This window comes from Sciurus vulgaris (assembly GCF_902686455.1).
Source record: "Sciurus vulgaris genome assembly, chromosome: 5".
NCBI classification, from domain to species: Eukaryota; Metazoa; Chordata; class Mammalia; order Rodentia; family Sciuridae; genus Sciurus; species Sciurus vulgaris.
This window is the reverse complement of record NC_136465.1, coordinates 27730707-27747302: the sequence shown is the minus strand read 5'-3', so window position 1 is coordinate 27747302 and position 16596 is coordinate 27730707. Positions and strand designations below refer to the sequence as shown.

The 16596-nt window shown below is 38.4% G+C and overlaps 1 protein-coding gene across 12 annotated transcripts in view; it reads right to left on the bottom strand.

The window, feature by feature from the left end:
- Positions 1 to 16596, bottom strand: part of LOC306662821 (uncharacterized protein) — a 207104-nt gene that overhangs the window by 183496 nt on the left and 7012 nt on the right. For 6 of the 12 annotated variants that reach the window (XR_013764261.1, XR_013764262.1, XR_013764263.1 and 3 more), the window contains one exon: positions 2508 to 16283. The exons of the other annotated variants lie outside the window; for them this stretch is intronic. Coding sequence is in view for 1 of the 6 variants with exons in the window: in XM_079142964.1 (XP_078999090.1) it covers positions 15940 to 16283 (344 nt within the window). In the remaining 5 variants the exon portion in view is untranslated. Of the gene's footprint in view, positions 1 to 2507; positions 16284 to 16596 lie in introns of those variants that run through there. 12 annotated transcript variants of the gene reach the window in all.

Below are 16596 nucleotides of genomic sequence, written 5' to 3'. Positions count from 1 at the left end.
GTGGCTCAGTGGTAGAGTGCTTGCCTAGCACATGTGAGGCACCAGGTTTGGTCCTCAGCACCACGTAAAAATAAATAAATAAAATAAAGGTATGTGTTCATCTACAACTAAAAAAAATTTTTAAAAATAAGTGTTTAAGTCATTAATGTGTATTTGGGAACCTATTCCTCTGAGGCCTTGTACAGCTTTCCATTTATTAGAAATGAATCCACACAAAAAAAGCAACAATGTTTAAATTTGGTGTTCAAAAGACCCTCTCAGCAAGAGGTAATAAAATGTCAACCTCATTTAAATGAGACATTATTGACCCCCATTAGTAGGACACGTGCTTGGCTTGACTTTTTCTAATGGTGGTGATGGATTTGCTCTTGTCCATCCACAGCCTCCTACCCTGTCCTCTTATGACCCAGGGCAGACATATGCTAGACAGCTGGCTGGACCAGGTCTGTGGCCATGGAACAAAGCAAACCTTGCTGGCCCACACAAAGACTGAACCTGTGACCTTGTTCTCATTAGTTCAGTGCCCTGACCACCTGAGCTAAATAGCCACCAAAAAAGAAAAAATTGAATGCTGTGTAGATAGATGTCTACGTGTAGGTGTCACAGCCAAGCATAACTTATACCCAACTACAGACATAGAGCTGGTATTTAAGCATTAAAGGAGATGTTGCCTAAGAATTCATCTCACACCAGTCAGAATGGCAATTAACAAGAATACAAATAATAAATGCTGGTGAGAACATGGAGAAAAAGGCACACATACATTGTTGGAACTGCAAATAGTACAATCACTCTGGAAAGCAGTATAATGATTCCTCTAATACGTGGAAATGGAACCACCATATGTCCCAGCTATCCCACTCCTCAAGTATATATCCAAAAGATCTAAAATCAGCATGTGATAGCATATAGCTATATCAATGTTTATAGCAGCACAACTCACAATAGCCAAATAATGGAAGCAACCCAGTTGTCTGTCAATAAATGAATGAATTAAGAAAATGTGGTATGTATGAATTTTACTCAGCCATAAAGAAGAATGAAATTATGGCATTTGCTGATAAATGGGTAGAAATAGAGTGAAATAAGCCAGACTCAGAAAATCAAGTGTCAAAGGTTTTCTCCCACATGCAGAAACTGGACCTAAATAAAGAAAAAGGGGGATAGGGATCAGATATCACAAAAATGTAGGCAAGATCAGTGAAATAGAAAAGGGAGATCAAAAGGAAGGGAGGAAGGACAGGAAAGGAGAGGAAATGTGAAATGAATCTAACAAAATCATGCTATGTGCATGTATAAATGTACCACAGGGAATTCCACCTTTATGTATATATAAAAAGCACCAATCAAAAATAAATAAATAAATGAGTGAAAGAAAGATCAGTAGAGTAGAGGGAGGAGAAGGGAGAGGGACAAGGGTAGATAAAAGTTGGGGGAATGGGGATTAAAGTAGAGTAAATCAAATTCCATGTATGTATGACATTATTGAAACCCAACTACTATGTGTAACTATAATGCTGTGATAAAAAATAAGTTTTTAAAGTAGGGTGTTTTGTCCTTCTATAAATTATATATGTTGTATCTCATGCCCCAGTGGCATTTTCAAAGCCAAATACCAAAATATGAAACCAAAATATGACCACCTCCAGAGAGATCTAACTTCAGTTCTGAAACACAATTCATATGGTACCAACTTGGAAATAAAGTCATTAACCATTGTAATTACTACCTGGTGAGATGTATTAGGAGATCTCTCTTTGACGTGGGTTCTTCTGAGCCTTAGGCTAAAAGGGGAAGTAGAAACAAGAAGAGTAGTTGATAGAACCAGAAATGCAACTGTCCAAGCAAAGCTCCATGAGGGAAAAAAAAAAATCTATAGTCCATCAATCAGTCCAAAACTTTCATTGAGTATCTAGTGTGTTTTGTGTGTCTGAGGACCTCTGGTTACAGAGTTCTACCAACAGGGAGGACATTCCACTCAGAACAAACACATTCATGGGTTAAGTCACTGATGTCCAGAAACCTAGATTCCCACATTTCTTTTCTTCTTAGTCTTTTTTTTTTAATTTATTTTTATTGTAAACAAATGGAATACATGTTGTTTCTGTTTGTACATAGCATACCATTTGCGTAGTCATACATTAACATAGGGTAATGATGTTTGATTCATTCTGTTATTTTCTCCTTCCCACCCACCCCTCTCACCCCTCTTTTCTCTCTATACAGTCCCTCCTTCCTCCATTCTTGCCCCCCTCCCACCCCCCCTTATGTGTCCTCATCCACTTATCAGCGAGATCATTCGTCCTTTAGTTTTTTGAGATTGGCTTATCTCACTTAGCATGATATCCTCCAATTTCATCCATTTGCCTGCAAATGCCATAATTTATTATTCTTCATGGCGGAGTAATATTCCATTGTATATATATGCCACAGTTTCTTTATCCATTCATCAACTGAAGGGCATCTAGGTTGATTCCACAATCTGGCTATAGTGAATTGAGCAGCTATGAACATTGATGTGGCTGTATCTCTGTAGTATGCTGATTTTAAGTCCTTTGGGTATAGGCCGAGGAGTGGGATAGCTGGGTCAAATGGTGGTTCCATTCCAAGTTTTCTAGGGAATCTCCACACTGCTTTGCAGAGTGGCTGCACTAATTTGCATCCCCACCAGCAATGTATGAGTGTACCTTTTTCCCCACATTCTCTCCAACACCTATCGTTGCTTGTATTCTTTCTTCTTAGTCTTGAAATAGATGTTTATTCTGGTGCCAACTTCTAAGAATGGACAAGTTTATAGATTCAGTGCAATACTCATCCTATGTGGAAAAGCCCAGGGTAGATGAGAAATTCAACCACAAGTGCAAAATGAGTGGTTTCAAAGTCATTTTTTTTTTTTTAATTTCAGGATGAGTTCTGTGCTTAAGCCCCTTCTCCTTGTTCATTTGAATTGCCTCTCTATCCCATGGTACTCTAGTATTTTTTAACTTAGCTTCACTAACTCACTGTTAGATAACAATTAATCATGGCCTGCCTGCACACTGTAGTTTCTTTCCTATGCTCCCTTCCGACTCTTCATTGATCTGTGGACTAATAGATTCTTACATTTTTCCAAAGTCTTGAATTATTAAATTATTGAATTATTATCTCTGCTCCTGAGAAGTCTACCACAGCAGTGTTAGTCAGATCATCTTTTTATGATTTTCCTTGTTCCTTCAAATACCCCCATTTCCAAAGGTTAATTATGTGGTTTTAAAAGGGCACTCCAAAATGAAACTTAACCTATGAGTTCTCCATTTTGAGATGAATATTCTTAGCAGTTTTCTTTTTCAAAAATAGAAAGCCATCTGTTTAACCAATTTAAATACATACTTACAGAAGAATGAAAAATAGGAATATGGAGGTTCATGGATTTTAAGCACTTTTGAGTATTTGTGAAACACATTATGACTTTGATGCTTGGAAAAAATATGAAGTGGTGCTTTTGGCTATAAATCAGCACCAGCAACTAAGGTTGGGCTAGAAGCAGGGATACCTTTAGGACAATTTTTTTTTGATCATCCAAAATCTTTGTCATTTTGAGGCTACAGAAAAGAAGGATTTATTATTTTTGAAAGGTTCCATTTCTTTAAACATAAAGAACACATAATTTAAAAGATAACACATAACTGCAGAGAATATCAAACAGAATCTGATTCTTATTAATACTACATCACCTTTCCTAAAAATGTGCCCCTTCTCCATCATAGCTCCCATTAGAACCAAACTGAACATGTTGACAGTAGCAAGTTAGGAAGGTGTCAGGCCAGTGGTCTTACTTTTTGAGAAATGAGATGATTTATTCAATTTCACTTTACCAGTTTTCTTCATGAACCAAATACTTGGGGACAGACTATATTCTGCAGGGTTTAATCACTCACAAGTGTGAAAACCCACAGAACACAGCTGCTCACATGGCTGGGCCTCCAATGGTGGATTTGCTATATACATATATCACTCCCATTATCATGAGTATGAATAACCCTGATGTTTACACATTCGGACAGGGCTGGACCTCACTGTTCATGATTTGGCATGTTCTCACAAAAATTATGTTGTCTTATTACCAAATGTGTTTTTACATATCAGTTTGCATTAGAATTAAATATTCTCCTCCAGAGCAGAATAAGTCATGAATTTTTTCCTGCACAATATTTGAATCACTGCTTTCCTTTCTAATCTTAAATACTAACATGAATCTAAAGTTACCATTTTCCTTTTTAGAATTTTTTTAAAAGTCAGTGAACCCCAAAATCTCAGATTTACTTTATTGTAGGTCTCAAAAAAACATTTATCAAAGAATGAGTGAAGGAATTTCCAACCACCCAAATTTGGGAACCCAACCCATAATTACAAAGAAGTTACTCTACAGGAGATTCCAGACAAAATTCAAGATAATCGTCTTAAAAATTAAGTTCTTACCTACCTCATGTAGGTATTCCACTTAATTCTGAGTTTGAATCCCAGGAATAAATAGCCTTAAGGTTTTCAAAAGATCCCTACAGGATTAGGGATATAGCTCAGTGACAGAGTGCTTACCTAGCTTGCAAGAGGCCCTGGGTTAGATTCCTAGAAATAAATTAATAATAATAATTATAATCCAGAAAAAAATGGTTAAGAAGAAGTCAAAGATAGTAGATGTGACTCTATCTTTTGAAGAAATAGCTTGGACCTTCCTTTGAATAAAAGAAGAAAGTTGTTGGGACAATCTCCTAAATCCCCTTGTGAGGCAATTCTTGAATTAGTATGCCCAGAGTCGTATTCCAGTGTCGCACAGCTGGACATCAAAACAAAGCAAAAAGGAGTTAATACCAAGAGTGCGTTCTAAGATCACCCACCCCCAACTCCCACTCCTACTGTGTATAGGTACATCTATTGCCACCTGAACCATCATACCCAGGTGAGAAACTTGCTCATGGAGCTTGTAACCTGAAACACCAGCAGAAAGCAAAGAAGAAACATGACATTGAGGATTCATATTTTTGTAACTTTCAAGTGTATTTATGTTTATTGGTTCATAATAAATATACAAAATAGTGGGTTCCCGTTAGCATATTCATACATGCACACAGCATGCTGAAATGAGCCAATCTTCCCACACTCAACCAAGTCTGTACAGAAGCCAGGCTCTCTATTTTCAGTAAGGAACTCATGTCAAAGTGGGCATACACACAAACATTGATTGATACCCTCTCACAGCATCAAGTTCCTTTTAAAGTGAGTCATTAGCCTTTATTAAGCCAAATAACCTGTAAATTCAAAGGCAAAGACACCTCTCTGGATTCACTATAGTTTTGTCTGCATAAAGCCCAATGGTTTTTGTACATTACATGCTCAATAAGTATGTGATGGATGAGTGAATGAGAGAAGATAAGAGAACACACCAGGGAGCCAGTCCTTGTGGCTTTCATTCCCGCCTGCTAATGTGTCACCCTGATCACTTCTGTGTGCCTCAGTTTTTCATTGACTATGAAAAAATAATGAGTTAATATGAGAAATGCACTTAGTCCAGCACATAGGAAGCACCAGTATCATTTTTGCTATTATTATTATTATTACCTCTAATTTCTAGCATAAGGTGGAACAGACTTTGACCAACTTCTGAAAATTTGTGCAATCCCATACAGGTGTTCATCACCCAGCAAGCACATTTGTCTCTAACATAGATCATCCTCCTTTTGTGAATGAAAAGACAAAGCTCACCACTCAATAAAATGAATTTTCCAAAAGGTCTGATGTTTTGCAATGTTAAAAATGATCTCCTGGAGTGAGAAGCTGAAATTACCCTTGCCCTTAAGTACTAAAAAGGAAAAAAAAAATTGAGTCCATGCTACTCTCCAAATTCCATCAAAAAATAACTTCTCAAGTCAAGTGTGGTGGCACATGCCCATAATCCCAGTGACCCAGGAGTCTGAAAGAAGAGGATTGCAAGTTCAAGACCAGCCTCTGCAACTTAGTGAGGCCTTAAGTGACTTAGTGTGACTCTGTGTCAAAACAAAAAATTAAAAGGGCTGGGGAATGTTGCTCAGTGGTCAAGCTTCCCTGGAATCCCTGATATCAAACAAATAAATGAATAATTTCTCAGGTTCACCCCATGGTGCATGCCTATAATCCCAGTGACTCAGAAAGCTGAGGCAGAGTTCAAGGCCAGACTCAGTAACTCACCAAGAGGCTGTCTCAAAAACTTTTTGTAAAAAAAAAATATGTAAGGGCTAGGCATATAGATCAGTGGCAAAGCACCACTGGGTTCAAGCCTATTACCAAAAGTACATATATATAAAATAATTTTTAAATAATTTTAAAGGACTGGGGGTATAGCCCAGTGGGAAAGCACCCCAGGTTCAATTCCTACTACTGCCAAAAAATTTAAAAAATAACTTACCTACACATATAATTTGTACAAAATGCCATCAGTGCAATTTTCACAGATCCAAAGAGACCCCCTCCCAATATTGCTAATTGTTCACTGGGCTTAACTTCAGATGATGATTCAGCTAGCCATTATATTGAATTAGCATTTCCACTACCCCTGCCCTGGCCATAACTCTCTGAGGGCTTTATGGCCATCGAGAGTGGCCTGCATGCCTGGGAGTGTGCACCTGGGTCACTGTGGAGGGCCACGTGAGTGGAATAGGAACAAGAACATCGTAAAATGAAACAGCTGCATCAGAAGTGGCCAAGGCTGAGGCGCAATCGGATAGCGGCTATTAAACCCACTTTGAGCTTCTCTTGGCTTTGATGATTTCCTCCTTCCTCTCAAAAGTTTATCATTCTTTTCCTGACTTCAACTCAACCTCATAATAACACTGGTCAAACGCTTGTCTGGTTTCATCTTCTAGTTTGGGTCATATTGTTATTAATTTTGAAATTTTGATAGTTTTTGTTTTTGTTCTGCTTCCTTTGTATTTTTTCTGGGAAAACTATAAAGTGAAGCCATACTAAGTTCACCAGAAAAGACATAGAATTGGGAATTTTTGTCCCAGAGCGTCCTCCTGTTTCATAGCCTCTGCTGTACAAGTCACTTCCTCTTGGTAAGCACCTGGAAATGCCCATGAGTGCTGGATACTTTTTTTAGGCTCTGGGGTACCAGTTTCCCCTCCAGACACCTCTCATTCCACTGCAAGTTAGTTGAGTGAAAATACTTCATTCTTACCTCCACCAGGTATTCATCAGTCACTATTGTAAAAGAGTTTAAATGCCTCGTCGGAATAAAAAAAAAAAAAATTCTTCTTGTTTTTGACAGTTAAGAATTAATGAGGGTTGGCTCAGTGGAAGAGCGCTTGCCTGGCATGTGTGAGACACTGGGTTCAATTCTCAGCACCGCATATAAATAAACAGATTAACTAATTAATTAATTAAAGGTCCATCAACAACGAAAAATGCATTTTTTTAAAAAAAGTATTAATGCCCTTTAAGTTGATTAAAGCAGTTCTAGAGCCTTCCAAAGCTCCTATTAATCATTGGAGTAATCATTGGAAGCCAATGCTGCCTAAATGAATATGCCTTGATTCTACCATTCTCTTTAGCATAATCTTTTCTTAGAGCAACAATTAATACACCATCACTTAAGGATTATCTAATGACGCTGAAATGAAGCTGTGCAGCCAGCCAACTCATTGGGACTTCTTCCAACTCCCAACAACCACCTGGGATGCATCTCAATTCTCTGATTCTGTGTTTCAAATCAGTCACTCAAAGACACTATTTGCTGTCAGCAAGTCCTCTGATTTATTTAATCCTTCACCCAAATATGTCCCAAAATTCTCACAATTTAACCCCTATTTGTCATGGCAGCAGCTCCCCTCCAATGACTAAATCACTCTCCGGTACTGCCGGGTGTTTGCAAAAGGCTTTTGATTGCCCTGGAGGCCTGGAAAAGTGAGACCAACCCTCTGCACTGTTGCTGTTACTTTGTCTTCTCGACAAACCACCAGTAAATTTGTTAACTAACTCTTATAATCTCCACTACTCTCTGAAAATAAGAACACCCAAGCATACTGCAAGCATATAATAATGTGTGGCTTTTCTAATTTAATCAATAAGCACACTTACTAGTTTTTAGATTAAATAGTATATGGGGGAAGTGAATTCAAATAGAATAAGGCAACAAAAGAAGAAATTGAACTATGTCAGGAAGAGACTAAAATGATGTTTTAGTCAGCTTTTCTGCTGCTTAACCAAAAGAACCTACCAGAAAAATTTTAGAGGAGGAAAAGTTTATTTGACACTCAAGGTATCAGAGGTCTCAGTCCATAGATGGCCGATCCCTTTGATCTGGGCCTGAGATGAGGCAGAACATCATGATGGAGGAGTATGACCGAGGAAAGCAGCTGGGAACATGCCACCAGGATGTAGAGAGAGATTGCTGTACTCAACAAGGACAAAATAGAACCCCCAAATGCACATCCTCCATGACCCACCCTACCTGCCTACAGTTACCCTACCTCAGCCACACCCAACCTGCCTACAGTTACCACCCAGTTAATCCTCATCAGTGGATTAATGCACTAATTAGGTCAAGGCTCTCATAAGTCAATCATTTTACCTCTGAACTTTCTTGCATTTTCTCACACATGAGCTTTTGGCAGACAACTCTTATCTAAACCACAATAAATGAAAATGTATAACTCTTCTCTGATTGACTTTAAAAATAGACTGTGACAGATCTAATGTAATCTAGTTTCATTTTCTAATGTGTAAAGCAATCAGCTGATGGCTTTTAAAATCCTATGGAAAGCCAAAGTTCTCTGATGGGCAGCATTTTTCTTTCTTCTTCCTCAAAATAGCGCTAGAATCTACAATAAAAATCAGAGGAAGCCAGGCCTGGTGGCGTACATCTGTGAGCCCAGACTTGAGAGGCTGACAAAGGAGGATTACAACTTCCAGGACAGCCTCAGCAACTTAGTGAAAATCTGTCTCAAAATAAAAAATAAAATGGGATGGGGATGAGGTTCAGGGGTTAAGTGCCCCTGGGTACAATCCATGGTACCCTCAAAAAAAAAAAAAATCAGAGAGAAAAAATTCAGAAGAGTTTGAGTAGTATATTGAAAATCTTTCTAAAGTTTACAACCCCTGTTCTCAATCTCATCCTCCTCCTATTTTCAGGTCAGTTCTGGAAGGTACAGAATTGAACTCCCTGAAGATTTGTTGACATTTTTAATTAACTTTTTATTTTAAGATAATTTAAAATTCCCATGCAGTTGTGAGAATAGAAATCCCACATACCCTTTAACCAGCTACTCCCAATGGTAACATGTGGGAAGCCTAGTACACCAGGATATGACATGGATACAGTTAAAATCCATTACTCTTCCATCATCCTGTCCTTTCCGTTGCCCTTTATTTTATAGCCACACCCACTTCCCTTCCACCCCACACTGCTCACTAATTCTTGTTATATGCCAATTCTTTCTCCATTTCTTTAATTTTTCTATTCCAAGATCATTATATGAAAACATACAGTAATGTGATCTTTGGGGGTTGGTTTTCATCCAGCACAATTCCCTATTCATTCAGGTTCTTGCCCTTATCAATAATTTGTTTCTTCTTATTGCTGAGTAGTATAGATGTACTACTAGTGGTTAATAGTACATGCTTAAATGTTAACAGAATGGCCAACAGTTGTTTACCCATTGAAGGACATCTGGGCTGTTTCCAGTTGTTGGCTCTTATGAATAAAGCTGCTGTATGCATTCTGAGTGGACGTAAGTCATCATTTATCTGGGATAAATGCTCAGAAGTGCAATTGCTGAGTCACATAGTGGTTGCATGTTTCCTTTTTTAAGAATCTGCCAAACTCTCTTCCAGAGGCTATGCCATTTTAAATTCCCACCAGCAGTGTATAGTGTTCCAGTTTCTTTGCATCCTTGCCAGCATTTTGTGTTGTCATGATTGATTTTTAGCCAAAGCTGGGGATCAAATGTGAGACAAAAACTTGCAGGAAGATTTTTAAATATAACGCAGTTACCATCTCAGAAGTAGTCTCAGAGGCTGAGATGTGTTACAAATTACCTGACTCGCTTAGGTGGAAGGAGATTACATAATTCTGTTTTCACTAAACAAATCTGCACCATGGACAAGGGGCTTAAAAATATTCCTACAAAGAGCTGTTGATTATAGATTATTCAAATAGTGCAGGAATAAACCATCAAGAAGAGAACGGCAGAAATGACTCTGCTCCTCCTCACAGTTAAGAGCTTTAAACCAGCAACAAAATAAGGAAGAAACACAACATACTTCCAGCAGTAAGTCAAGTATTCTTAAATAACCAAGACCATTTGAAATGTAGATTTTCAGCCAGTGCTGATAGTGCTGCATATCACTTAAATATTTAAATCTATTCTCTAATTCTTCGCTAACTTACCCTGTATTAGGTTTTTTTTTTTTTGCACAGGTTTATAATGTGCATAATATGTATTATATAATAATGTGCATGCTATATTACTGCCAGAGTTTGTAATAAAAAGTGGGAATACCATTGACCTAGGGTATTTCACTCCTTTAAGGTGTTATTTTCCCCAGAGTAGACCTTTGTGTCAGGTACTAATAGACCATACACCTGATGAAGGTGGCATAAAACTAGATTTCCAGGGGCAGTCTGGTGAGTTACTATCTCTAAGACCTTCTCCCTTTATCTTTCTTGAGTGTCTAAAGACAGCAAGCTTTGTCTTGACCATGTCAACCTCAGGGCTGGAAACCAACACAGGCTCCTCAATACAACTCTCATGAAATCCATGTACTGTCAACGTTGTCACACCTAAAGGTTCTCAGAAAGGTACCTGTGGCATGCCAGTCTTGAATATCACACAGTTATGCAAAAGAGATTGGCTGACACATATTAAACACTATTTCAGACCCTTTACTAAGAGCCTTGCGTGAATCATCTTACTAAATGTTCCTTATGATAATATGACCCAGTCTGCAATAAATAAGAACCTTTTATGGATGTGATTCCTGAAGCAGAAAATGGCTAAATAATTTTCTCAAGATCATACAGCTGATAACTTTCGTAGTCAAGATTCAAAACTTTGCCTCTGTCTCCTGGGACCCTGCTCTTAATCACAATGTTAAACTGCTTTACATATACCACAATAGCTATATGGAATATCTTTAAGATTTCTTTATGACATAACTAATTTTAAAATCCTGCTGCATTCTAATTGTGATCTTGTTTCCTCTTGGGATCAAAATATTTCCAGAACACATCACTGATCTTTTTCTAAACATCAAAAGTAAATTACAATTGTATTTATAGGAATTATTCTTACAAAGAGATTTTGAAAAATTCATCATACCAATTCTTGAAACAACTGTTTTAAATTATTTCCGACACTAAGCAGAACATAAATAACAATAAAATAAAAGGTAATACAGCTTATTATTTACTCAGATGCATCTGAGGTTTTAAGTTAAAACTACTAGCATCCAAGGCAATGAGAAAAATTTCCAAATATCTAGCTACTTAACAACAGGAGAAAAAAAAAACACACACACAAACACACACACACACACTCACGGACATCTGACGGAACTTTTCAATTGTAATGTAGCTATATGAATACCACATGATATTGAGGTGTTTAGGCAGAGAAAAGTCCAGTGAGTTACAGCAGTCACTCCTAATTCTGTAACTTTGTAGTGAAAAAACAGCAAATAGAACTATTGGAAAGAAAAGGAAATGCCAAGGCCCATAGAGAAATGCTTCTGAGTGCAATTTCTCTTACATGATTGTGTGTTCTTGGCTGTGTAAATTGAGGACTTGAGTTTCTCTTCTCAGATGTCCCTATTTTAAATTTCTAGGTCATGATTTTAAAGCAGCGTAATTTACAAAGCACAGTCCACACCACACAGGCACAAATGCTACTTCGTTACTATGACTATGTGAACTTTGATAAACCATGATATTTATCTTTATAAGCACTTCATTAAATATCACTCTATCTGAAAAAAGAAAAATTCAGCATTCATGCAACTAAGTGATTCAACCGCCCAATATGATACATAAATTTTGTAATAAAGCAAAAATAGTCACTTGATTAGATTCAGCAATTTGATTACTGACATCATCTTTACTTGAATAGCACAAGATGCATAGAACCTAACAACGTTTGGAAAAACAGAAAGAATTACTAGGAATATAAGGAGGCAGTTTCCTGCTTTGTTTATCCCAAATTGATCACAGCTAAATTACCTTGTTTCTTCCACAAAAAGCTTTTTCATTTTTTTCTTCAGCAAGTTGGATTTTATGGACATCATCTCATGAATACACTTTATTTTTCCAATTCAATCCCCATTTGGAAAAAAAAAAATTCTTTTAGACAAGAATTGTTGCATCAAGCATTGGTTTAGAAAAAACAATGGCATTGTAATTAGAGTCTTTACATTTTAACCTAATATTGAAAATCAAGTAAGCTAGTATTTTCTCATATACAAGAATGAACATATATTTCCTTGGTTTCGTTTCTTCAATGATTAAAAAATAATTTTAAAAGTCACTGAATTGAAGAAAACAAAAACCAAACTTACTTGGCTACTTGGATTTAATACCTCACTCTTCTATTTAAAGATAAAGACAGTCAGATCCTGCCTAAGCACACTTTCTTTTTTAAATTTTGAGTTTCTGCATTCTTCCTTTCTTATTTTTTACCTACCTAAGTCATCATTCTATAACTGTAATTAGAAAAGCACTTGAGCATTTTCTCTAATTTCACATTTTAACAGATTTTTTTTTAAAAAAATGGGTCACAAGCAATCTCATAGAAAAATTTTCAAATTCTGGTACAATTTGCACAGGGTAGGCAGTCTGTCCAGACACTGTCTGTTTGTCACCCAGCACAAACACAGAATCCTATTACCTACAAAGGTATTAGGAAAGTGTTCCCAGCTGAAAGCATTTATCCAATTCCAATTGTTTGAAAGTCTAAAATTCTAAAGAAGATATTGTTCCAGGAGCTACTGTTTAAAACAATGTAATGCCTGTTCAGCGTGCAAACTCAGAATTTGAAAATCAGAGTCAGTTTAAAAAATAATAACTGTGCATCCAAAAAAAATTTTTTCTAAAGAAGCATTTATATGCCAAGCACATGTTTTTAATTTTAATAACATTGGCTTACCTAAATAAATATGTAGAACCTAATAATTGTTCATTATATGTTGATATTTTTAAATATTATTCAATTTTAGTGAGTTTGCAAAGAAGTTAATAATAATGTAGAAAAATACATATCTGTCAGTATCAAGTTGCAGTGGTTTATGGGTATTGCAAAATACTATGTTGAAAAAGAAAGTTCTGTTAAAAAGTAATGGAAAACTGCTCTAATTTTAAAGGGAATAAATATAGCCATATCCTTATAGGATAATATCAGGTTAAAAAAAAAAAAAAACTGATCCTGTTCCTGTGCAATTGTGTTTGTTGGCATTTATATGAGACTAATAATGCTTTAAGGTTATTTTCATAGTTGTTCACTTAGCATGATATTAACATCAACATCTTCATAATTATCTGAGATCACCCATTTGAAAGTGGTGTGGCAAAACATGTTAATGGTTAAGACCCTCCACAGTTTTAATACCAAACAGATTAACACACATAAAAGTAATAGTATAATTTGTGCATTGAATAATATGCCAGACCAATTCTTTTGGGGAGAAGAGAATTCTTATTAAATGGTACCCTTTCCAGTTACTGCTTCCTATTTCTTAAAATGCTAAAGCAATCAGTTGGCTAGAAAATATGAGAAATATACATCAGTAAGCATGACTTTATGGACTTTGAATATTATCCTGTAGCTTTGTCACTGAAAAATTTATGAAGCCATCATTTTCGAGATTTGCTTTGAATGAGTGCAAATCAAAATATTAGAATAGAAGGGTGATACATGATAGTGAAGATACAATCCAGGAGAGTTTACAAATCAAACAATTTTTTTAAGTGTAAAAGGATTATTTACTGGTCAATGACTACAAATTTAGTATATGATCACTGACAAACAAATGTGGATATATACCTCACACATTCTTAAATAATCAAGAATATTTTAATATGTGCTCAAGAATCTCATAAGAATATTTCTCTGCCTCAACTTTCCTCATCCTTCAGAAGTTGACAAGAAAGGGGATATTCATTAGGAAAGTTGTATAAAATCATAAAATAATTATCCTCACACCCATGGTTCTTGAATCAATGTAAAAAAGATTTCACTTCCAAGATCTTATTGTTTAATAATCCTTGTTACATATCATATGGGTCAGGATGAGGTGTGAACCCTTGAAACTCAATTGAATATAACAAATGCACACACACACATACACGCACACGCACACCCATGAATAATGCAGCATCTTGTTTGGAGCCATGGCTCACACTTGTAATCCCAGGTACAAGGAAGACTGAGACAGGAGGATGGCAAATTGAGGCCAGCCTGGGCAATTTAACAAGACATTTGCCTCAAAATTTAAAAAGGCTGGGATGTGGCTCCGTGGTAGAGCACTCTTGGATTCAATCCCCAGTGTTGCAAAAAGAAAACAAAAAACAAGAAAGAAAAAAAAATAGAGAAAGGAATGGACGGCAAGGGAAGGGAAGGGAAGGAGAGAGGGAAAACATAAAAACCAGTAAAGAAAAGAAAAAGAAAAACCAGTATCTTATAACTTCAGCTGTGCTTGAAAAGGGGTGTGGGATTGTTGGGAATGTAAATCATGTTGTTTCCACTTAGGCAGAAAGAATCCATAAAAAGAGATTTATTATCAGATCTTCTTTTGGAAATGTAGTATTTGTTTTTTACTTTAAAAGTACTTCTTAGTATAGAGCTGAATAAATATTACAATTTTGTTAAACGGGAGCCAAGATTTAATTGTCTGTGAAATACAAGGCTTAGGCCCTGATTTGAGTTAACTACTGTTCAGCTGATACAAACTAGACTAGCCTGCGTGGTGATCGAAGGCACCAAGAGGCTGATTTACACAGAAAAGCTGCACCGAAAGAATTAAGAGTGGGCTGAAGGCAGCCACATGCCTGCAGGAGCCCATCCAAAGGGTTTGGAGCTTGATTCCTGCAGCAGATTTAAAGTGACTTTGCACAAAAAGTCAAACAAGAATAAGCAGCTATGGAAAATATAACAAATCATGCTAGAAGTTGAACAGCAAGGGAGAAAAGGGAAATCCAGTAACCACTGACTTACACTGAAGAAAAGCTTAACAAGGGTAGAGGACGGGAAGGAGGGCAGAGGGCAGAAAGGAGGCTGATAAGGACCACAACACTGATTTGCATGTGTGAAGGATGCACTTTATTGTTATTGTATCTACCTCAGTGGCTCAGTCAGGAACCTAAAATGTCTGTCTCCTCTGACACTGCTCTGCGCGCCCTTTGCAAGGGGGTCCAGAAAGGCGCCCCCGCCCACCGCCTGCCTCTCCCGCGCCGCCCCCTCCTCTCCCAGCACTGCCTCCTCGGGTCGCTTCCTCCACCCACCCAGGCAGGGTGCGGAGGAGAAAGCGGACGGCTGCAGATTTGCCCCGGTGGCACCGCAGCCACAAGCCAACCCGTAATTGCAAAGCAAACAAGGCTGAAATATTGGATTGGTCTCAATCGTGACAAGATCTACGCTTTTGCCGCCAATTTGTTTGTGCAGCTCTATTTAAAGGCACTTGATTGAGGAAATGTTGAAAATAGCGGTGAGGGTTTCCCTAATGAGACCTCAAGAGGGAAGCAGTGGCCTTCGCCCAGCACCAGGGGCTCCGAAGTTAGGGTGGGAAAGGGGAGCCATTAACCCCTTCCTGCCCGCCTAGGGCGAAAAGTCCTCAGAGATGCGCTAGCGAAGCAGAGGGTCCACCCCTCCCCGAGCGGTGACCTCCCCTGGCCTAAGGGCGGATAACTCGCCTCCTCCGTGTCGGGTACCGAGAGGGTGGGGATCAAAAGGAGAATTTAACCAGAAGGAAGGGGGGCGGCCCAGAAGCCACAGCAGTGGCTGGGGAGCCGGAGTCTAAATCTGAGACGCAAGCTCTGGCCGCGCCTCTTGCCACCCGACATTCCCGGGCCGCTACCGCAGCCCTGCATCTTGCTGCCCTATGCCCATCATCCAGCAGGGCTGAGGCCCGGACGATCGTCGCGGAGCCGCGGTTTTGTGCGGCTTCAGGGCAGCGAGCATGGATACTGCGAGTCCGCCAGAAGAGATGCCCTGGCGAGAGGTAGAGGCGCGGGAAGGACACACCTGGCCGACTGGCACCAATCGCTGTCAGGCTGGATCTTCTGGTAGCTGAAGGGTGAGAAAAAACGAAGAGGCAGGAAGAGAAAAACATGAATACTTATTGAGCGCAGCCTGTGTATCAGGCGACTCACTATCGAGAGCGCCTTGATCTCATTTAACCTGGCATACACACTCCCAAGTCTCTGTCATTATCCCTATTGTGCCAGTGGGGAAACTAAGCTTAGAGCCACTGAGCATGATCACATCCAGTCCGCACAGAATGGAGAGGTGGTCCTGCCCAGCTCCGATTTTGGAGCTCAGGGTGCTGGGAGTGGGTACAAGAGAGGCCGGACCAGACCAGGCATGCTGCAGGCCCAACTGA